The sequence below is a fragment of the Chrysochloris asiatica genome, unplaced genomic scaffold (genome assembly GCF_000296735.1).
Source record: "Chrysochloris asiatica unplaced genomic scaffold, ChrAsi1.0 scaffold00013, whole genome shotgun sequence".
In the NCBI taxonomy this organism is placed as follows: Eukaryota; Metazoa; Chordata; class Mammalia; order Afrosoricida; family Chrysochloridae; genus Chrysochloris; species Chrysochloris asiatica.
In genome coordinates, this window is record NW_006408531.1 from 25035630 (window position 1) to 25060044 (window position 24415).

The following is a 24415-nucleotide window of genomic DNA, read 5'->3' on the forward strand; positions in this document are numbered from 1 at the left end:
GAAAAGAAAAGAAAGCAATTTTTACCTCATTCAATCCGCTGTCTTTTCAGTAACTTTCAGATAAAATCTGTAGCCTAATTTTAAAAATTTGTATTCTACACAGACCCATACAAAAGACTATGTCAAAATGGAGTGATGCAGTTTCCAGCGGAGGAACACCAAGGATTGTTGTCAATTACAAGAAGCTAGGAAGAGGCAAAGAAGGACTCTTCCCTGGAAACCTCCAGAGGGAGGCTGGCCCTGCTGACACCTTGTACCCATTTTCTCTTTAGAAATCCACTCTTCAGAAATGGAGAGAATAAAACTTTGTTGTTTAAAATCACCCACATTGTTGTAATTGTTGTTGTTGTTATGTGCCGTGGAGTCAGTTCCAACTCATAGTGACCCTGTACAGGGTTTCCAAGGCTGTCAATCTTTACAGGAGCAGATAGCTTCATCTTTCTCCCACGGAACAGCTGCTAGTTTCGAACTGATGACCCTGAGGTTAGCAGCCCGACTGTAACCACTACAGTACCAGAGCTCCTTAATTGTTTAAGTAGGCCTAGCCAACTAATGTAGAAGTGAGGCTAGTGTAGCTGTAGGGTCCTAGTGCGGAGTGAAACAAACAGAATTGTTCCTGTGTCAGGAACAACACCATGATTCAAATGCATCCTAAGTCTGAAGGGAGAAGTGAGCTGTAGGACAGAAAAAAGACTCTCTCTAGAATTCTCACTGACTTTAAATTAAGATGTGAGATTGTTATGGGCAAGAAAGGCATGATGTGTGTGCTTATATCAGTGTCCAGCTCTGGACTAGCATATGACAGCTGTTGTTGTTGTTGTTAAGTACTGTCCAGTTGGTTCCAACTCACAGCAATCCTTTATAGGGTTTCTAGGAGCTGTTAGTGAGTTTAAACCACCGACCTTGTGATTCAGACCAAACTTATAGTCCAGCACATTAGCCCACAGCACTACTAGCAGATATTTTAAAAAGGTAGGGCATTAAACTGAAGATGGTTCAGAAAATATTGTGCAACATATACAGATAATACAGGTCATGAAGCAAAACAATATAAATACATGAGAGACTCTGCTCACTTAAATAAGCAGATTTAATTCCCTTGTATGACAGGGCAGCTGCCACATTCTATTTGCTAAAAATATAAATTAAGTTACCTACAGTGGAGTCCTGGTGTGGCATTCTGGGCTAATGCGTCAGACTGCAAAGTTGTTTGAACTGTACGGTCGGTGGTTCAAGCTCACCAGATGCTCATTGGAAACCCTATACAGGGTTATTATGGGTCAGAATTGACTCGGCGACACTTAATAACAACAACAACACAGTGAGCTGGGAACTAGGCATTTGATGTAAATCTGTCTTGACAATTATATGTTCTCTCATTATAGTAAATACTATACACATTCCCCCTTTCTTTCTCTTTCTCTCTCTCTCTTTTAATATGGTGAAGAACTTCCACCTTCTCCATTTGTTTCATGCAAATCAATCCTACTTCTTTCAGTTCTGTTCTTGCATAATAATTTGCTGGTGATTCCATACTCACAAACAATACTTCTTGCTGTTAGGGATTGTCATTCACAGATGACAGGATTGGCTTCTGCTTTATTAACATTATACACGCTGGTTAAAACAAGGGTGACGTCTACCAAGAACACACACTGGATAGGCAGAGATAGCCTTCTGCAGGGTTAGCCTTGGTGACGATGGGTCAAAGCAGGTCACTTCCCACATGCCAGTGGCAGAGGAGACTATTTTCAGCGCTAAAGCAGAGCTGGTCATGTTTGACAATGATCTCAAGGGGAAAGTTAATACCACTTTCATACAGAAGAGAGAAGAACCTATTCTTCAGAAACACTTCCAGAGGAAAAATAAGCACATAAATTACCTAAATCAATGTCCAAATTCTGCTGCAAAGCAATCTAGTAAAATCCACAGGAATACATTGGTTAGGAGTAATGAGAAGAGACTATAAGTCATGATAATAAATTACATTTTGTTTCTATTTTCAAATATACTTAAAGTAAATTATGGACCACTTTCTCTTCTGTGAACCACATATTTAAGCCGCATTTTAAGGACCAAAAGCTAATTATGAAAAATAAGTGGTGCCAAAGAAGACAGTGAGGTAATAGAGTGCAGGACTTTCCACTTGAGCAATACTTTCTGAGAATATTATAGGTTAATACTTAACCTTTTACATTAAAACAATCAAATATTTCTTGCATGAATGAAGATTTATAGAGCAATTTCTAAAGTAGAAATAAACAATAAAATCATAAGTATTTGCTTGACAAGTATGGTGAAAAACTTTATTTTACCTCTCTGAGTGTGGCGGCTTTTCTAGGGGCAGTGCAGAGAATGATCATGCCTCTGGTTTTGTAACTCCCAAGGTAGAAATCATTTGAAAAACAGTGAAGTGTATGCTTACCTCTCACACCGTGTCCCTGTGTACCCAACAGGACATTCATCACAGATCAATCCAAGACTCTGGTCTAGATGGCACGTTGGGCTAAAGCTATGTTGATTTTGTTGGGTGACAATAGGGACAAGAAAGAAGCACATACACAAAATTATTAGCAGCATATTTTCATATCTCTTTCACCAGCAGTGCTGTGACAAAAGGGTGCAGACTGGTCATTCTTGACTCACAGAGGAAGACTAGGGTCTGGCCAATCGAGGATGACATGACATTCCTATTTCCGCAGACAGGAATACAGCCCAGTGGAGAGCTGTGTTCTGTGACATGTTATTAATTAACTTTTGACAGTTCAGGTCTGTGATCATCAGTAACAAGTGGAAATGTACAGCTGCTAAAATTTTAGGGATTCACCAAGTCTTATGAAATACAGCCTCACATACTTTCTGAACTTGAAGCAGTCCAGAGCAATTTGTTAGAGATTTTGGGCACTCAGTACATGGTTCTGGTGGTGGTGGCAGCAGAGGAGGTACACTTAGACTCGCAGTACCACTCCCATAACTATGTATGTGCAAACATGTGTGTACTAACAATAATGCCAAATGTCAAGGATGGGATCCTTGGGAAATCATTCATAAGAGACCAAGTATATTCAGCCTAAACTTAAAATAAAACAAAACAAATCACCTTGCCATTTCATTTCTTTGGCATGTTTCAGAAGATTACCTGTCTTTTTCCATGTATTTCCATCTTGAGTTTGAATTAACAGTTAGTGCCATGTCAGAAACTGGCTAAGGAATTATGTGCTAGTTTAAGATGTCACTAACATGTTCAACTTTGATCATAGTGCTTTGTCTTGTGGGAGACAACTTTCCTGCCTGAACCATACCAAAAGATTGTCACATTACACTGTGGTCATCTGCTGGCTCTCTGAAGCGCCATGAACAATTTTGAGTTCTGTGATATTTGCAGCTCTACCATTTTAAAGGGAAATGCCCCCAATTAATCTTTCTCCCATGATGCTTGCCCTAAATAGATTTATTTTTTATTATATATGACAGAACAATTTGATAGAGGCTTGCTTCATGGCTAAATGAATTAAAGAGAGAACAACAAATTAAGCTCTTCAAGTCTTGATCTCATTTTGCTTCTGACACTGGGTTACTTGAAATATTTTCTTAGCTTTGATGCTAGTCTCATCACATGCACTGGTTTTGAATACTGTTTTCCTCCCTTAACTCATAGTAGTTTGTAGAGATTTAATGAAGCTTATTTTTTGATAAAAGAAAGTTATTAATAGGTCCTTTATTTTAAGCATCTCAATTCAGTGAAAAAGCTGACTCAATCTAGTGGTGTAAAGAGAATAAACAGATTTGGGGGAAATATTGAGCTTACTAATATGATCCAGGTAAGAGATTCCATGTTTAAGATGGCTGCCACTGACAACATAGCCCAGACATACCTAGTTTTGGCTTCCATGACCCAAAGAGATTCACTGTGGAGGTAATGTGAATGAATTGAAGAGAAGGTTGCTGTTTTTATGTGCCACTAAGTCAGTTACAAGTCATAACAACCCTATTGGCAGAGTACAATTGTCCCATAGCAGCTAAGCAGGTTGTCACATCTTTTTCCAGTGGATTTTCTGGTGGTTTCAAGCCTTCCACCTCTCAGTTAGCAGCTGAGCACTTAACCACTGCTCCTTCAGGGCTCCTTGCTGAAGAGAACAGGCACATATAAAAACGAATGAAAAGAATATTTTTCCCCCATCATCACCTGGTGAATTGCTATTCTTTTCACAGGCATAAGAGAAGATTGGATTTAATGCATATTTTTGATAAATATCTAAAGTAGATATATGTCATCAAAAGTGGCATTCTAGAACTATCTCATCATCTGTAAAGGAAGTGATTGCAACTCTAGGTTTCCAATCACTGTAGGACAACAGTGACTAAAAGAAAATCATGGCAATTATTTTTTTAAAATCCTAAATAAATGTGCTATAAGTCATGTCAAATGCAACTGACAAGTCTCCTGACACTTTAAAACCACTTATAAAAACAGACTTCAAAACATAAAATATACTTGTAAGTCAGCTAAAACTGACAGAAATAAAATAAGATGTGTTTGCTGACAAAAATCAGTATTCTTTCTCAAGAAGAAATTAAGCAGTGAGAATACATACATTAGATTTGACCAGCTCTTTAAAATTTCATTGTATTTTTTCAAATCATTTCATTTCATTTCCATAATAATTCTATGAGCTGGTTGAGAAGGTAAGCATTTCCCTTACCCAATTCTTGGGGTATTTTGCTTGGAATCCAGGGTTACTAATGCACAGTCTGATGTTGTCTTTTCCATACAACTAAGTGATTTTCAATTCTACTAGTAATGATTAAACAAATTTAGGCTTCCGTTAATAATATTGACATGATACATCTAAATAAAACCTACTCAGAAAAATCTGTATTTGTGCTTCAATATTCTTTAAATGACATAAAGAACCACATGCTTGTACCTGGAACTGCAATTATATCCATGACAGAAGATCACATTTAATAACAACAATCAAATTAGAATGAGAAATAAACTTGCACATTAAAAATGTCTAGTGAATTTGAATTGGCCAGTTCAGTGACTTGTCTCTCACATTAGAAGAAGGAACTGACTCACTGACTTCAACTGATTCCAAGATTATGTCATTTAACTCTAGTTCAGCTGCTCTGAGAGACAAAGATGAGGTTTTCTGCTCCTGTAAATGTTTACAGTCTCAGAAACCCTACATAGTTTCATCATGAGTTGGAACCAACTCAAGCACACAACCATCACCCAAAACAAATGTGACTATATGTCCACATATGTATGTAAATATACATATAGATATATCTAGGTAGGTATATGAATGCATATATGCAAATAAAATTATCCTTGTTACAAAAAGAATTTAATTCTACCATCAAATATGTAGGAGGGCAGTGGCTCTGTAGGATAAACACTGGACTGCTCCACTGAAGAAAGGTGAGCTTTTCTGCTCCTACAAAGATTTACAACCTCAGAAACCCTATCAAAGGTCACTATGAGTTGAAACTGACTCAACAGCACTTAACAACAACAACATTATATATATATATATATATATATACATACATTAAGATAAAACTGATGTAATAAGGTAGAGAAAATGTCACACACACGAAGATGAAATAGAGGGTGTCTTTAGGATGCGAAATACATGCTATAAAGTAAGTTCACTAGATAAAGTCTTGAGTTTTCTCCCAGCCAATGCAAGAGGAAATAACTGACAGGTAAATGATGTGGGGCATCCTCGACTGGATAAGCCCTGCACTGCTAACTGGTGGTTCAAACCCACTAGCTGCTCCTCAGAAACACTATACAGGGTTGTTATGAGTTGGAACCAACTCAACAGCACTTCACAACAACAGCAACAACAACAAATGATACAGAGCACCCAAAAAATAAAAGCAAGTCAATTGCGTGATAGCAGTTATATAATTTCTATAAGACGTGTGTACCGTAAAATACAAGAAGCATGATGGTTCTGTAAGATAAGCACTGGATTACAAAGCACAAGTCCATCAGCCATTCGAGCAAGAAAGACAAGGCTTTCTGCTCCTGTATAAAGGGAATGCTAACCTGAAGGTCGGCAGTTCGAAACTACCAGCGGTTCCGTGGGAGAAAGATGAGGCGTTTTGCTCCCGTAAAGATTTACAGCCTTGGAAACCCTGCGCAGGGTCGCTATGAGTCGGAACCGATTCTACGGTACGTAAAAACAACAACAAGGATTTACAGCCACAGAACCCTATACAGGATCGCTATGAGTCAGAATCAACTCCACAGCCTTTAGCAACAATAATTACCCTAAAATTCCATCCTAACATGAAATGGCTCCACGTGTGTGGTATTCCAATAAATGGAACAAGTAGTAAGAAAATGTGTGGAAGTATTTGATATCTCCTTAACTCTCGTGTATTTGGGATTCAAAATACTGAATGTGATACGAAACAATAACACCTTTAGTCACCGGTTTAATATCCCCATTGTCACAGTTAAACAATGAGGGCACTTCACTGGACAGAAAAGTCGGTTTTAACTGCAAGGTCAGCAGTTCAAATTAACCAGTCGCTCCTTGGAAGCCCTATACAGATTTTCTATGAGCGAGTCATAACAACAACAACGTTCTATTAACTGTTACCTTGGACACTTAGGCAGGGAAAGAGAAACTAAAAAGGGCGAGCTGCTACAAAATGTCAGTGAAAAAGGTATGGGTAAGGATATTCAGAATGATCTAGAACAACTGTTGAAGGGGCAAGATACTAAAAGGAGAAGCATAAAAATGAAGGAAAAATATTTACTTAACAATTTTAGTTTGGGCCACACAAATTTTTTAGTGTTTTCTTTTTCAGTTCAATAATCTCTTCTCTTCTTATTAATAGAAGAATCATTAAGGAAAAGTACTGTATATGTTTGACCAGCCTCAAATACTAAGATATCTTATTTAATGTCTGCAAGTAAATTTTGTAAATAAATGGTTATTTATTGATTATATTTCCCTAATCCTAAACCTGGTAGCGTAGTGGTTACGAATCGGGCTGTGAACCGCAAGGTCAGCAGTTCTGAAACTACCAACTGCTCTGCGGGAGAAAGATGAGGCTTTCTGCTCCCGTAAAGATTTACAGCCTCGGAAACCCTGTACAGGGTCGCTATGACCCAGAATTGACTCCACAGCACACAGCCACCAATCCTAAACCTGAGTTTTCTGTTTGCAAACTGAGGATACTATGAAGTCTTTAAGATAAAGACCTTTTGATAAAAGATTATTATGATAAAGTATGAAGACAAATATCTAACATACTGTCACAGTAGAATATTGCTATAGTTTAATAATGCTTGTAAATTTTTACCAGGGTATGTGGATTTGAGTGTGCCTGGATGGCACAAATGGGTAAGCACTCAACTATAAGACAAAAGACTGGCAGCTTAATCCCACACAGAGAAAGGTGCTTTGGAAGACAGATTTGAAAAGTTGTACCCTTGAAAACTTTATGCTGGTATTTCCATGAGTCAAAATTAAGCTGATGGCAAATAGTAACAACAATGTTGTTGTTGTTATGTGCTGTCAAGTCAGTTCTGACTCATAGCGACCCGGTAAAGGGTGTCTTGGCTCTGCTGGTGAATTTGAATCACCAACCTTGTGGTTCACAGTCCAGTGCTTATCCTACAGCACCACACCAGGAGTTCAACAACAACAATGTGTGGATTTGTTGGATACTTAAAGGCATTTGTTGTTCTTGTTAAGGGCTCTCAAGTTGGTTCCAGCTCATAGGGACCCTGTATAGGGTTTCTGTGGAACAGCTATTGGGTTTGAATTGCTGACCTGGTGGTTTGAAGTCCAGTGTTGAAGCTATAGTGCCACACCAGGAGCACTAAAGCATTTGTTGTTCTTGTTAGGTGCTGTCAAAGTGGTTCCCACTCATAGCGACCCTGTATAGGAGTTCTGAGGAACAGCTGATGAGTTTGAACCACCAACCTTGAGATTCAAATTAGTGCTAGTGACATAATCATGCTTACACATTCTCACCTTGCTCTAGTCTCTGAGATTTGGATTACTGTAACTTGACAGATAGCCACAGTCCATTCACTAATAAGTTGTATTGCAGCTATTTATTTCCTGTTTTTTTCTTTTAACTTCTCTACAATATCTCTGTGATGTTGGTTGTGTGCAAACAAGACCCTGTATAGGGTTTCCCAGGCTATAAATCTTTATAGGAGCAAAAAGTCTCATCTTTCTCCCCTGGAACAACTGGTAGATTTGAACTGCCGACCTTGTAGTTAGCAGCTCAGCTCTTAACCAGAGATCCTTCCAATATATCTGTAAATGTCTATATTGCTATAGTCCCAGTGGAAGAAACACAAAGAAGTGAATCAGAATATATAGGTTCTAATATTGGTTCTGCCTCAAGAAAGCTGCATGTTCACAATCAAGGCATTTAATTTCTCTGGACTTTAGTTTCCCCCTCTGATTTATGGGATTAGTAAAATCCTTTATATAATAACACATGTGGACCTACAGCAATGGTAGGAAAGTACTCTAAAATAATGAAAGCACTATGATTTTAGAGAATGTTATTTTGAAATTTTCTTCATATTATTTTTTGTCTTAGAGTATTTATTTTTCTCTACGTACTAATATGGGAGTGTGGTGGCTCCACATGATAAGCAATGGACTGCAAACCACAAGATCCATAGTTCTAGTCCACCAGCCATGAGGCTTTCTGCTCCCACAAAGATTTAAAGCCTCTGAAACCCAATACAAGTTCACTATGGATCGGAAACAACTCCACAGTACTTAACAATAACTAATAAGTACTAATATGGAGTTCTGGTGTAGAGCTAGGCTAAACATTGGATTGCTAACAAAAAGGTCAGTGGTTCAAATCTACCAGCCGTTCCTTGGAAACTCTATACAGGGTCATTATTAGTCATAACTGAGTCGATGGCACTTAATAGAAACAACAAAGTATTAATACTGATAATTATTCAAAGTGACCCCTTAAGTGTGCTCATCACTCAGTTCTAGAAGTACCTGCCTTTACAAAAATATAACTTCAGGATTCCTTTCTTATGCAGAGAAAGTAGTATTCACAATGTTATTAATACCTAGGATTTATTGAAAGTTTATTTTCTATTCATTCTTGTGCCAAGAACACTTCTATTATTATATAACTGATGAAAATCTGTACCTATTTCAAGCACACCCTGAGTGTTCAAGGGCGGAAATCCATGTGCTTCTTTCATGCCACAGTTAGGCATGAAATCAGCTGTGTGTTGAGACAAAAATTAATGAATATAAAACATTTGAAATATTTACACTTTTATTTGCTTCTTTAAAGATGAATTTCACTACCCAGTTGTGGTCTACAGCTAGAATATATACATCAGCAAGATGGGAAGGCCAAGGAAACAGTGGACACTGTAAATAGTTGACAAAGTTGATATATATGTATAATTTAAATATTATATGCTTGTCTGTATTCATACATCATAATAATTACACCAATCTATCTCTATCTCTCTGCACATTTGATTTATTTAGCAATATTATCTAAGAAATTTGGAGCCAAAATGCTTGTGATCTATAAGATTTATGACCAAGGATTAAATAGATAAATCACCAAGGCAAAACTATCACTAAGCCACACACTTTTAAATGAAGGTTGCAGTAACCTTTAGCTCTTTTTCACTAAATAACCTGTAAAAAGAATTCTAATTCTATCTTCCTGACTTTATGCATAAATTCAATTTACTTCTCAACATTTCTAATTCAGTTTGCAACAATCATGATGTTTTTGCTCTAAGTTTTATTATTTTTTTAACGGAACATATTTTTTCTATTGTTTAATTTAAACACAAAAAATTGAAGTTATTAAGCTAAAAATGGGTTTTCCCCCCTCTCAAGTTAGCATTTAAACCATGATCATTTTCTAAATTCTTTTAAATCTAAAAGACTTACAACTGTAAACATAAACCTTTTAGGATTTGTAAGTTGATTATAAAGTTAGCTTTTCATAAACAGACACATCCCCTTTGTCTGCTTATGAAAATGCTACCTTTTAAACAGGAAATTGAAATGGGTTATAAACTATCATCAATTCTACCAAATAACAGTAATATTAAACAATGTAAGTGAAACCACCTTGGAAATTGAATTGTCATTAAATACTCAGTGTACTTGATTTGTTATTATTGAGCATCTTTCTTTTTAAAAATCAAGATTAACATAATTGCATCAAATTTTAGTACACATATTTTAGGACGTATCCACATTAGACATTGGTACCACAGTCTTTGGGGCACTGATGGAGGGTGTTTCAATGATTGTTGGCTTTCTATTTTCTTTCAAAGTCATAATTAGAACACATTATAAAAAAGAAAGCAAAGTAAGCATAGATGCACGGAAGGGTCAGAAATGCCTCCAAATACCCTGGACTTCTTCCTAATGGCTCCTCTGTGTTTATAGTAATGTTAGTCACATTGGAGAGTAAATTCATAATGTCTACATATTCAATTAATTATCCTAGTTCTAAAAATGTACTGCAAACCTGGTCTGGTGCTATAGCATGAGCACTGGATTGCTAACAGCAAGGTTGGCAATTCAAACCCACCAGCTATTCCTTTCCCTATACAGGTGGTTAAGTGTCAGAACTGACAAGATGACACTTAACAACAACAACAAAAATGTACTGGAGTACTGATGTGGCACTACAGGATTAGCACTGGACTGGTATCACATAGCCAGTGGTTCAAACCCACCAGTCGATCCTTGGAAACCCTACACATGGTTACTATGAGTCAGCACTGAGTCGATGGCACTTAACAACAACAAAAATGTATTAGCCTAGGATTTACATGGTAAAATGTATGGCCACTGTGCTAGATGGACAACCATACCAATGCACATGACTTTTTAAATGAGAAGAAGATGTAGTGCAAATAAAAGTAGATGTAATTTCTCTGCTTTCTTCAGTGAAAGTATGAAAGATTCGTTTTGTCATGTGTCAGTGGTTCCCAAGAATTCTCTTCAGCCACAGTGAATGAGTAGGTCATCCATGGCGTAAAGCAATCCATCACATACAGCAAATGTTGCTGTCAGGTTATGGTGAGCATAGAGCTGGCTAGACATTTATTATGAAGGAATTCATTTAATTTGTTGTCATATTCATTATCTCATTGTTTCCCACTTGCTTTTGTCTTCTTCTTTGATATTTAGTTACCAAAAGATCTTCAGCTCATGTCCAAACTGTGAAAATCATCTGGTCTCTAATTATACTGTAAACTCAATCCCCATATTTTCAGGCCTTGCTAAGGTAGATAGCTAATTACTTTTATTAGTGTCACTTGAAATGTGTGCTTTCTTCTGCTATTATTATTATTTTTTTTTAAAGAGGGTCTCTGTAGATTGTAGATTGACTGAGTAATTTACTTAATAACAATCAGACCTGGTATTCACTGTTTTACAAAATATATCTTAATTTATTCCATCCTCACAATAACCATATGGGGAAATGCTGCTATCATAACTAATGAGAGAATTAAAGTTCAGAGGATTTAAACAAACAGTTAAATGTTGCACCACTAGAAAGTATGGAACTAGTATAGAAATCAAGGCAATCTGGCTCCAGAATTGATGCCAGACTGTTATTAGTATTTTTTTTTTCTTGGAAAAGTCAGTAAAATGGAGGAAATAATACCTCCACTAATGGGAATCTTTTAAAGGTTAAATTATATAAAATATGGTGCTTAGACCTATCCTCACTAACCGTGATCTGGTTTTAGACATTAGCTCTTTCCCATCAATTCTAAACAATAACTAAGGTGAAGCCCTAAGGAACTCTGGTAGCGTAGTGGTTACCAGTCGGGCTGCTAACCTCAAGGCCAGCATTTAGAAACTACCAGCCTTTCCATGGAAGAAAGATGAGGCTTTCTGCTCTCATAAAGATTTACAACCTCGGAAACCCTATACAGGGTGGCTATAATTTGGAACCAACTCCATGGCACATTACCACCACCACCAAGGTGGAGTCCTGATGTGGTGCTGTAGGATAATGTGCTGGACCACATGGTCAGTATGAACTGCAAGGTTGGCAGTTCAAACCCACCAGCAACTCTTCACACACCCTAGACAGGGTCGCTGTAACACAGAATTGACTCTACAGCACTTATCAGCAATAAGAAGGTGAGAAATTACGAGGTGGAGAAATTTGAGGAGGAAGATAAGGAATTCCTATGGGTTGAAGAATAGAAAGCATCACTCTAATAATAATTCTAAACCTTAATGACAGATGCATTCTCAAAGGCTGTAGCTTGTATCATTTGACTTTACTACACAAATGACCATTTTCACCAGGAACACCTCAGGTAAGACCTTAGTGTAAGATCTACTTGATTACAACTTACATTGAACAGCCTTGACTGGCTAGCTTTATTAAAAATTTCTGCTCTGCAAATATTATCACATCATTTAGGAATCACCTAGAAGTTGTCTAATGTAATATGAATTTTAGTATTTTTAACCTTACCTATAACATGGCTTTCCGAAACAAAACAGAAACCTTTTGTTTAGAATTATGATTATTTAAAATTGTTTACTTGTAAAATATGTTGATTGTGATTCAAAATAATATGCTCCAACAAGTATCTTTATTTCAGGGTATTTGTTAGCTATTTACTTAGGGATGGCCCCACTGCTGGAATTCCATGAGAGTAACTAAAATAAAAGACCAGGAGGAGTGGTAAACACAGTAGTCTATAAAAATCTGCTCCAAGAGATTATTATTCTAAGTGAACCCCTAGAAAAAAATTGGATGACTAAAAAAATTGGATGACATTTGCATTAAACTTTCTTCAAGAACAAAACAGTTGCTATAAATCAAGATGGCAATATCACATATAGTGCAGTAAATAAAGGAAAGGATAGGACAGTTGCTTCAGTTTACCTTTGGATAGATTGAGACTTGCCCAAGATTCACAAATAAATAGTGTAAGACGAGGACCCACATGATCAGTATTTGAATCAATATTCTTTTTGTTACTTTATGAAGATGTGTGTATGTATGTGTGTGTGCATAAAATATGAGGAGAGTTTAAGAAAGTCTATTTGAGTTGTCTCTCTTAGCTTTTAAATCACTAAATTAAATTAAACAGTGTAATTCTGAGGAATAAACAGTCATGAGTTTAAGTATTTTACGTTGAGAAAAACTCAATACCCTCCTGAGAAATTCATGTATATATTTATTATTTACTTATTTGTGACAAGGAAAAAGAGAACGCTCTGTATATCCAAAATGCATTTGCAGAACACAGTGTCTAAGGCATTAGAGAGGTAAGTCTGTTACTCACTTATTAGGTGCTGTATTGAGAGGACAGGCACAGGGCTGGCAGTCTTCAGAGGTACCTTTAGTGGGATCACCAAAGAAACCAGGAAGGCATTCATTGCAATATGGGCCACCTGTGTGATCTTTACAGTTCTGAGAAAGACATCCACATAAGAGATCATTTTGGTCTCAAGCATCAACATGCTGCCAAATTTCAGTCTAGCAAGTCATTAGTCTGTTGTCTGCCAGAACAATCTCCCAGCATTAATTGGTCAATTTTACAGTAGGGAAATAGCAATGAATGTTGATTTTATACCTAGATTATAAACTACATGTTAGTTTCAGTAGATGCACACTTAGAAAAAAAATGACTTAAATTCCTTACATGTTGTTTTCACTTGCAAATATTATTTTCTTTTATCTTTAATTTTATTTCCATGCAAATAAGTATGATTGTATATGCATGTGTGTAGTCATAGGGCTCTAATAACATATATTTAATGGAAATTGCAGCTGATTCTAGGTAATATCAATTGCTTGGCTTAAAACTGCTGATCTGATGAGGACTATGGCTAATCATATAAATCCTTTGGGACTATCCCATTCCTAACCTAAACACTCATTATAACCTTGGTGGACTCCCATGGTCCGGACAATGCAGTCATATAATATACCTGTGAGTGGTTTTCTTAATTCAAAATTAAACATTGAGAAAATGGAAACATTTTAAAGCATATATTAATATATAATGAAACCACAAGGTATACAACCATTTTCCTTAGACATCTGAAATAAATTTGAAATGGCATTTTACTGCCCACTAGCATTTTGGGGCCTACGTCTTTTTCTAAAATATAGAATCAAAATGAAATTATTTATAAGTCTTCATTTAGTTACATTAATCAACTCATAATGTGTTTGGAAAACTGGTATAAAGATTGAACAACTTCACTAATCAAGCAGTAGAATTGTGTATAAAGCTTACAATAATACAACTTGATGGATTTTTATGAGGTTTTAGCATCATACAGATATAACTTGAAGCTCCAAGAGCACACAGTAAAATACATCTAATTCCCATTAAAATCATATAGTATGAGTTCATTTTGAGAAATACATTTATTAAGTATAAAAAATTACATTTTTTTCACAAGTTGAAAAACTTCAGCAGAAGCCTAGGGTGCACAGGCTAGTATGTTTACAGTCAACAACCAAATTTGTGTAGAAATTTAGTAGGTATAAATCCAGCTGCTCCGCGGGAGAAAGATGAGGCGTTCTGCTCCCATAAAGATTAACAGCCTCGGAAACCCTGTGCAGGGTCGCTATGAGTCGGAACCGACTCCACGGCACACAACAACAACAACAACAAATAGACTTTAAACATAGAGTGAAAAGTGTATTCATCTGGAAACCTTTGAGATGACCAGGCAATTGTAATGAAATTCAGTTCAATATAAATTTTTAAAGGTAAAATTTCAATTTGACTAAATACATTTGTTGTTGTTAAGTGCCATCGAGTTGGTTCTGACTCATAGCGACCCTGTATAGGGTTTTCAACGAGCAGCTGGTGGTTTTGAACTACTGACCTTGCGGTCCATAGTCCAGTGCTGATTCTACAGCACTACACTAGGAGTCCGTTTAATAAAGTACAAATACATAAATATTAACATATTTTTGAATCCAGCTTTGTAAAGTCCTTTGGGTGAAGGAATTCTTTATTCAAAAGAGGATATTTGAATTATGATCAAATTTTTAAAATCTCTGTGTCTCCAAGTTAATTTATATTCTAAAGAATCAGGAAGTTAAAGTTAATGTGGCACTGTGGGTTAATGTGTTGGACTGCAAAGTTGGTTTGAACCACAAGGTTGGCGGTTCAGGCTCACCAGCCGCTCCTCAGAAACCTTATACAGTGTCACTACGAGTCAGAACTGACTCAATGGCACTTAACAACAACAACAAAGTCAATGATTGGCATCCACTCATAACTCGATTAGGTGCCAATGGTCAGGTGGTTATGTGAAAATTTGGCACCATGTGAAAATGAGGCACGATCACATCATATCACAAAATGGGAAGTGACTACACATCATTTCACAACTGCCAAATGACATCATTACACAGCTGTCAAACCACTTAGAATTATGGCCCAGTCAAATTAACACATAACCTTAATCATAAAGAGTAACAAGGAAGACAAAATGCTGGTTCAAGTGAAAACTAAGAAATCATTTAGTGTGGGTTAAGCATTGGGTTATTAATCATAAGGTTAGCAGTTCAAATCTACCAGCCACTCCGGGGGAGAAAGATGAGGCTTTCTGTTCCCAAAAAGAATTGTAGCTTCAAATATCCTGTACAGGGTCACTATGAGTCAGAACTGACTCAATTGCACCTAACAACAACAAATTCACCCATTTTTTCGCTTTGTGGTTCATATCAGAATCAACATATTCAAAGCTGGATATCCATATCTAGTTAAAAATACTATTTTAGTTAAAGGGCATTTGAAAGTTTCTCCTAAATACCTTGTATGGCACTATATTGGTCAACGAGCTACAATGAAAACTCCAGGAAACACCCGATTTTGTCTCTCTCATTAAATTTTCCATGGTTTCCTCAAGATCTTCCCTGTTAAATGAACCTGTGAACTTGGACTCCTATGTCCCCATCCATGAAATAGTCCATAGTAAGGTAGTTCAGAAGGTATCGGAATCATAGTCCCCTCCCTGCTTCCTCCCAAAATTATACTGGATGAAATACTTTTATTTTTTAAAATGTTTCCCATTCTTAGAACTATCAACATCATTTGGATAGAAATACCCAAATGGATAATCAGCATGATTTGATATCATGCTAATGAAGACAATATAGAATTCAATATTGGGAATATTATAAGTTTGGTATATGATATATTTATTTTATCTTTCTTAGGTTTAAGTAAAGGAAATTCATATAATTTTTTTGTTGAATATTTCCTATTGCTGGTTGGTAACATGTTTAAAGGTAACTTAATATTTTTCCCAAGGTACATTGAAAAAGACTTATGGTATAATTAAAATGAAAATCACTTAGTCTTTCTAGTCATAAAAATGCCATTTGAAAATCAACTGTTCTACAAATTAAGGCTATCATACTTTGTACTGCAATGCAATTAAACAAAATCCTATGCAGAGGAAAGAGAAAGAACATTAATAAGCCTAAATGCCAAATTACATTGATAGAAAAGTCCTTGAATTTTCATTTTGGATTTTTCCCAGAAGCTTTTAAGTAGACAAAAAAGGGGAAAAAACTGAGTAAGAGAAAAAAAGAGCATTAAGAAATAAAGATAACAGAGTCTGCCTTAAATTCTGCAGGGAACTGAGAGCATGAGAGCTTCCTAAATTGGCACTGTTTCAAATTGTGTTTCTGTAAGACTAATGAAATGAGAAGTGTTGTTTCAAGCTTCATGCCATGTCAGACAATATAAAACTAAAATGCCCTTGAGTTAATCTGAATGATCTATTCAGCATAATTCCCCAATTCAAAGGCTTCTTACAGGATGGAACACGCTCTGCCCTTTGTAGAGCTTTTATTTTTTCTTAAAAGTAGCGATGGATGGTTGCAAATGTAGGGATAAGAAACTCCAGTGAATACGCACTACATGCATTGATTATTTACAATTTATTTATGCAACTTTGCATTTAGTTAAATGCTCAAATTCATAAACAGAAATCACACAGCATGCTTTCATTTTTAATGTGACTAACTGATGTGTATTATAAAGGTTATAGTTTGCACTTTTTATATTATGGAGAGACAAATTATTTCCTGTTTTAAAAGTATAGTCTACTTTTGGTAAATTATGAAAGGGAATCAAACCATACATATTTAGGTTAGATATATAGCCCAGTCATTGCTCAGTTTTATAATGATATATCTGATTCTAATTAATTTTTTGGATTATTATGAATAAACAGTCCTGGTATGCTGCTGCGGGTTAATGTGCTGGACTGCAAAGTGAATATCAACTACAGCGTCAGCAATTCAAGCTCACCAGCTGCTCCTCAGGAACCCTATACAGGGTTGCTATGGGTCAGAACTGACTCGACGGCACTTAACAACAACAACAACAACAACAACAATACATGTTACTCAGGAAGATAAAAGGGCCTTCTCAGGTTCCAGTTCAGTTGAATATAAAAGTCTATGTCAACTCACTTCTTGACACAAGTGTTTAAGGTCCCAAATTGAATTGCAGCATCTACTGAGCTGATTTCAGCCATGTCCATCAGCATTCCCAAAGGCAAAAATGCTTACCAGGCATTCTGCGGTGATATCATCACAGGACTCCGCATGGCCAAAGCATTGACAGGGTTCACAGATGCCACCGAAAATCGTACCATTAACACGTCTGTGCCGAGGCCAACAAGACTGAAAGAAAGATAATGTATTTGTTTGTTATCAGTTTTGGGTTTAAACACAGAAAAAAAATAACAACAACAACAACAAAAAAAAACAGGGTTTGAGGGGATGCTAAAAGGTAATTTAGCTAGAATACTCAGCAAATGTAGCTGTCAAAGAGTTGGCATTTTTGAAATATTGCTGTAAAGCTTTTCTTACTGACATTGAGGCTTTGTACTGACCTTAGCTTTACTGGCAGGCATGAGATTAGAAGAAGCAAGAGCTTGGTTTCTCTTCTGAAATGGTAGAATAGACCAGAGATATAAAGATTGAAATATGACAGTTAATGTAAAAAGCACAGATGGGGAAATAGAAGGAAAAGTAATGGAAAAAGCTGCAAACATAAAAGGACTTTTGAGGAAATTTTGCCAAAGAGATCACCCCACATCATGCTAAATTATTTTGATTCTCTGGTATGTACCTCCTTTCCCAGGCTCTAATTGCACTTGATGGGACAGCAGTAAACCAGTGGTAGAATTCCTGTCTATCATATAGGAGCCCTGGGATCAATTCCCAACCAATGCACCTCATTTACAGTTTCATTGTATGCTACTATGATGCTGATCAGGTTGCAAAAGAGCTTCCAGACTAACACTAGGAAGTAAGTCCAGGTGATCTGCTTTTGGAAAAACAACTAAAGTAAACTGATCATAAAGATCCAATTCACAACCAATCATGAGGATAGCACGGGGTCAGACAGTCTTTCATGGCATTGCGCATAGAGGCCCTATTAGTTGAGGGCTGACAGGATGGCAGCTAACAACTGTCCTTAATTCTGTCATGACCACACATCATTGAGCTCATATTGAAGAAAGGTAGAACTCTGATTTTACATTTGACCTTATAAATATCTGACATCTAAGTGCACATAATTCATATTTTTCATTCTAAATTTCCTCCATCCTATTATGCCTTTTCAAATTTCAGAAAATAGTTTATGATTCATTTATCACATACGCCCATAAAATTTTACTTTATGGCATTCCTCTACTATAACTTTGCCCATATTCATCAACCTGGATTGAAAATGTGAAATACTTTCTTTTATAAAACAGGAATTCTGATGAAAACAGGAGGTTTGAGTATCTGTGTTCCAGCGTTTACTCTAAGTTCTCTGTCACTGTTAATTAAGCCTCCCTTCTGTGTGTGTCACTACAAATTGAATTCTTGTTGTTGTTAAGTGTCATCAAGTTTCTTCTGACCTATAGAGACCCTTTATAGGGTTTCTGGCAAGCAGCTGGTGATTTTGAACTGCCAACCTTGTGGTTCAAAATGACTTTGCAGTCCAGCGCATTAACCCATAGAGCCACACCAGGACTCCATAAACTGAGTAAGCATACAAAATAAATGTAAGTCAAACATTCTTTCCCTTCAAGACCTTATTATTCCTCTTAAGTTAAAGTTGTATTTTTTAGGTTATTTACCATATTTCTGTAAGTTTATATACAAGAAAATAGATAACAGAGGACTTTTTTTTTCTCATTGAAAATGGAAAATAGAGAAACCACTGAAGTAATAAAGTATACAGAATTGTGTTGCATATTGTTGAAAATGTTCCTTCTGCCTCAGGATATGAGAACTCTCAAATATGAACATCAGAAAAACACATGAAAAGTGATGTGCTGATACTTCATATATGAAAGGAAAGTAAAATCAACTTCTCTCTGAATTTGTGCTGTGCAAACATGGTGGTGTCGACTTTCTATCTCCTTTCTAATAAATTCCCTCCATTAAATTTGTTGTCACTATAGATAGCAGAAATGATTTACTTTTATATTTGTTTTAAAATGTATTGAATTGTAATATATGTACACACACACACACACATATACATGTTTTTAAAACATGCAAATCTATATGCTTAGGAAGAGGTAGAAATCAAAGATGTAAAATACAGAGAAAGAACTGATTTTTTGTTGTCAGTACACATATTCATAGAATGTTCCTTAATTAGATTTTTATATTCTGTAACTGAATTATTTACCCTATATCCTCTTTCCTCAAGCTTTCCAACTCCTTACACATTTTAGCCAATGATTTAATCTCATTTATGGTTGCTATTAGTTGCCTTTAAGTTTGCTCCAAATCATAATGATTCCACTTAAAAATAAACATAATGTTGTCCTGTCCTGCATTATAGTCAAAATTGTGGATAAGCTTGAGTTCACTGTTGTGGCTATTGCATATTTTGAGTGCTTTCCAACCCACAAGGCTCATCTTTCAGCACTATGTCAGATTTTAATGTCTAATCCTCAGAAGTAGATTGTCAGACTTTTCATCCTAGTCTGTCTTAGTCTGGAATCTTGGCTGAAATCTGTTCACCATGGGCGACCCTACTGAATTTGAAATGCTACTGGCATAGCTTCAAGAATCACAGCAACATGCTGTCACCAAAGAGTGACAGAAAGACAGACAAGTGGTGGTGGTTTATCTCATTAATCACAAGAGAAAATGGAAACGATCAGAAGGCAAGTACTACCTTTCAACTAACAAGTGAGTATTATATCCTATGCATATTCAGATCTGCAAGCATCTTTGTCATATTTCTGTCTTAAGCAATGTGTGTGCATATAAAGAATTATTTCTCCTTTAATAAAAATTATCACTATACTTATAATATGAACTCTACTATCTTTTATTTTCCCAATTTCTCAATATCTCCTCTCTGTTTCATCAGTAATATCTTTATTTCTATTGAGTTATTACTATCATATATAGTCTAGTAACTTCCATCAAAAATAAACTAAGCTACTACATCCATAATTACAGGTCAAGTTCATCAAATTGTAGTGGATTACACTTTTTTCCCTTTTCTTTCTTCCTCTAGTTGAGTTCTGATCATCCAGCCATTGAAGCTAGGTCAATGGGTACTCTCTGCAAGTATGGGCATTCTTGTGCATCTCCCCTCTCTTCATATCAGCTGGACACTTCACTCTCCACTCTAGCCCTCTGTGCCTATGTTCCTGCCCATGTGCTCAGGAGTCCCCAGGTCTCATCATACTGCTGGCCAACCAGGTCACAATCCAAGTTGATAGGAGTCTATTGAATGTGATCAGACCGAGCCCATATCTTCATTGCTTCTTTTCCCCCACTTCCCCTTATTGGTAGACCAACGTGGTCACCAGCAAGATTACATGCCTGCTTATGTATTCCCTTTGAGTTTCAGTCTTGGAAGGGAGTTTACCCTGAAGAGAGTTGATTTGATGGCTCCCTGGTGAACAACTTGCGTGTTCTTATAGTAGTCAATCAGACTGCCATTTTTGGTTTTGATTATTCCTGCTGGTCTTTCAAGAAGTATCTTCTGTCCCTCTAGCTGCTGCAAATTGGTCTGCTTGTCTTTTCAAGTAAAAATTTTCCACCTCAGAAGATTCTGGATGTGGATCAGGATTCCTTCCACCTAAGGTCTTAAACACTGCAAAGGCTCCTCAGAAAGCCTCATTCAGTGAGCAAGTTCTAGCCCCCCCCCCCATTTAAGTATTCCAATAAGTTATAGGCTGAAGACAGACTTACAGACTTACAAGTTTTCTATAGTGATATGTCTGGCTATTCCTTTCTTTTCATCTCAAGTGTCTATTTTACAGTAGCAGGCAAGGGAAACCAAGATTCAAAAGACAAAATTGCCAAAAGACACTCAAGCATCTTAACATTATTTCCCCTCTTTTACCCATTCAAACCATGCCTCAATCCCTGTATCACAGAGCCCTGTTATAGATTAAAAGAGGGAAGGAATCTTCATAGCAAGGATCATGGTTGACAGAGATGGGCAACTTAGACATTAGCTACCTAAAATGGGGGGCTATAAAGACACAAAGTGACTGGCTTAGAAGTTTTCTACAGGAAGCTTAGTTTCAGAGGCTGCCGGGAAGGTAGAATTTCCACTGAGTGGCTTCCAACCTGTCTAGATGGGGTTGGTGAAAGGAGATGGGGATAACACTCTTGTGGTTCAATAGCGAATAATTGTTATCAGGACTGATTCTGATTGTGGCAAATGTAAAGGTAGAAGTTTTGTAATAAAAAGAGGAGAGTGGTTGATCATGCAGTCCAGGAGCGGAGGACCCTGGGACCATCAAGGGAAAAGGGCGGAGTGTGGGACCCTATTGAGAAAAGCAGTGATGCCAGAGATGGAGGCAGAGATGATGACTTGGAGATTTGGAGCGGCTGGAGATTCTAGACTCATGGAGGGAGAGGGGCTGTGTGCTGACGGCAAGGGGACAGGCTTGCAGGGTATGTCCCTTTGGTTGTTTGAATGATTATATATTCCTGAGTGTGTTGGTGTACATCCAGAACAACAACAACGACAAAAAAGAAAAGAAAAAAAAACCCAGAGGGAATAGAAACAAATGCTGTTGAATGATGATGCATGGAGGGGATTATAATCATTGCAATAAAATGAAATACGATAGGATGAGTGTAAAGATGATATTCTCCCATCACTCAAATCACAATAAAAACTTTTTTAAAAAGTAGTAAAATACAATAACAATACTCCCATAACCTCACATAAATTTCCAGTTACCTGTCTGTTTTTTTTCTTCAATAAAACTACTCCTAAGGTGTGTGTATACAACTTCTTTTCTTCCTTATTACTTTTCACACTTGATGCCATTGTAGTCTGTCTTATACCATCACCACTGTATTAAAACGTCTTTTATCAGTATCACCAAATGTCAGGCAGCCAAATTCAATGGATAGTTCTAATTGCAGCTTATCTGGCCCCTTATCAACATTTAGTCCAGTGATTCATAAAATTTCCTGGTTGTAATATTTAGGGTACCAGATCACCAGAGTTTTCTATCACAGTGCCATTGGGTCAGATTTGAACCACTAACCTTTAGATTAGTAACCAACTGCAACCCATGTGCACCACCTAGGAACATATTCTAGAATTGTTATTGTTGTCGTTCCTAAGTGCCATGGAGTTAGTCCCAAATCATAGAGACTCTGTGTAGGGATTCCAAGGAGCAGCTTGTGAGTTTGAAGCGCTAACCTTGCGATTCAAACTGACCGACCTTGCCATCAAGTGTTTACCCTACAGGACTCCAGAATTTTAGTACTCTCAAAATGCATGCTCATCAAATTGTCAGCTAAATCAAAATATGAACACTTTTATGAGGTGATTATAAGGCTCTCTGCTCCCGTAAGGATTTACAACCTCGGAAACACTATACAGGGTCGGTATTAGTCGAAACTTGACTCCACGGCACACAGTAGCAGCAGAAACAGCAGTTTTGTTTTCTATAACATACGAGGGAACTTCAAAAAATTTGTGGAAAAATTCTATTCAATTTTCATTTAACTTTTCTGTAAATATTTTGAAGACTGCTTGCAGAAGAAAAAAAAATGAATTATTTACATTGAACCCTTTTCTTTTCTTTTTTTTAATTTTAATGTCCCACTTTGCTTCTACTTCCCTGCCTGCCCCCAACAAAAAGTGCAATGAATTACAATGGTACTGTGACAGTAAGAGCATGCAGAGAGTGTTCGAAGAAGTTAACTGTAAATGAGGAAAAGGATTTTGAATCAGCATCTTGGCCTCAAATGAAGTAAAAGAGAATGACTTTATAATGAAGTAATTTAATCTGGTTATGACTAGATGTTTTCAGTCTCTTAGAATTATGACATTAAAGGTCATTGGACTTTACCCAGATTTTAAGCAATCCCAGGACATTAGTGAAAACATGCTAAAGACTCAGACCTTATGAACTACACTCATAAAAGAAAGCAATAATGACAACAAATGAAATCAGGAAAAGAAGGGATTGAAGAATTGTGGGTTTAGAGTGAGGAATGTTGGTAAAGAAAAGCAGGAATTATTAAGAGTGTGAAAGAAAAGAAGAAGTCGAGAAAGACTCCAGAGTTCCAGAATTCATTGCCTCCTGATTTGATAAATTGTTGTTTAAAAAAAAAAAAAAACCCCACAGATTTCAGAGTGAATTTATTTACCAAACAATTACTGTATGGCAGCCACAGGATGATTTCATTATTTCATCTCTGCTTCTTTGTTGCAATTCTTTTCACATTTGCATGCTTCTCTTTTATTATTGCCTACCTAATTGTTACCACTATTTAGCATCTAATTTGAGATTTCTCTGCCCCAGAATACTTTCCCTGGCATCGCTCTCTACTGGCATAACTCACGCCTTTAAATGATTATGGCACTTATATTTGGTACCAATTACTAGTCCCTTATTATATAGTGCTGTGATTTAATTTTTCATAGGTATTTGTTCTGTCTCCCTAAGCATATTGTTAGTGCTTTAAGGATACAGACTGCACTGTATATTTCTTGATAATCTCTTAACATCTAGTGCTGTATATTTCTTGATAGTCCCTCAAAATCTAGTGCAGAATTTATCATACTTTCAATAAATATTTTTGAAGAAAAGAAGGAAGCCAAAAGAAACATAGCTAATTAAATATTTCTAGTGTTCAGACAGTTTTATATTAATGGACTTTTAGAGCTATATAAAACATCATGAAGACTTGCCTACTATTGTAAAATAGTCACTTAAGTGGGATAGAAAGGAATGTCAGGAAACATGATTACAGAAAGCTTGTAAACCCTTCTTTGGCTTATAACTGACTGGCATACCTAATTGAGGTTCTAGAACTTTCCCAGTGAAATAGGTCTCTTGAGGAGCCTTTGCAGTGTATAGGACCTTAGGTGGAATCCTGA

The 24415-nt window shown here is 36.5% G+C and overlaps 1 protein-coding gene across 1 annotated transcript in view; it reads right to left on the reverse strand.

Moving 5' to 3' along the window:
• Nucleotides 1–24415, reverse strand: part of LAMA2 (laminin, alpha 2) — a 747229-nt gene that overhangs the window by 372357 nt on the left and 350457 nt on the right. Inside the window, exons 16-18 of the mRNA XM_006834727.1 lie at nt 17596–17709; nt 13328–13455; nt 2426–2512 (exon numbers count right to left, since the gene is read on the reverse strand). Coding sequence (XP_006834790.1) covers nt 2426–2512; nt 13328–13455; nt 17596–17709 — 329 coding nt within the window. The remainder of the gene's footprint in view (nt 1–2425; nt 2513–13327; nt 13456–17595; nt 17710–24415) is intronic.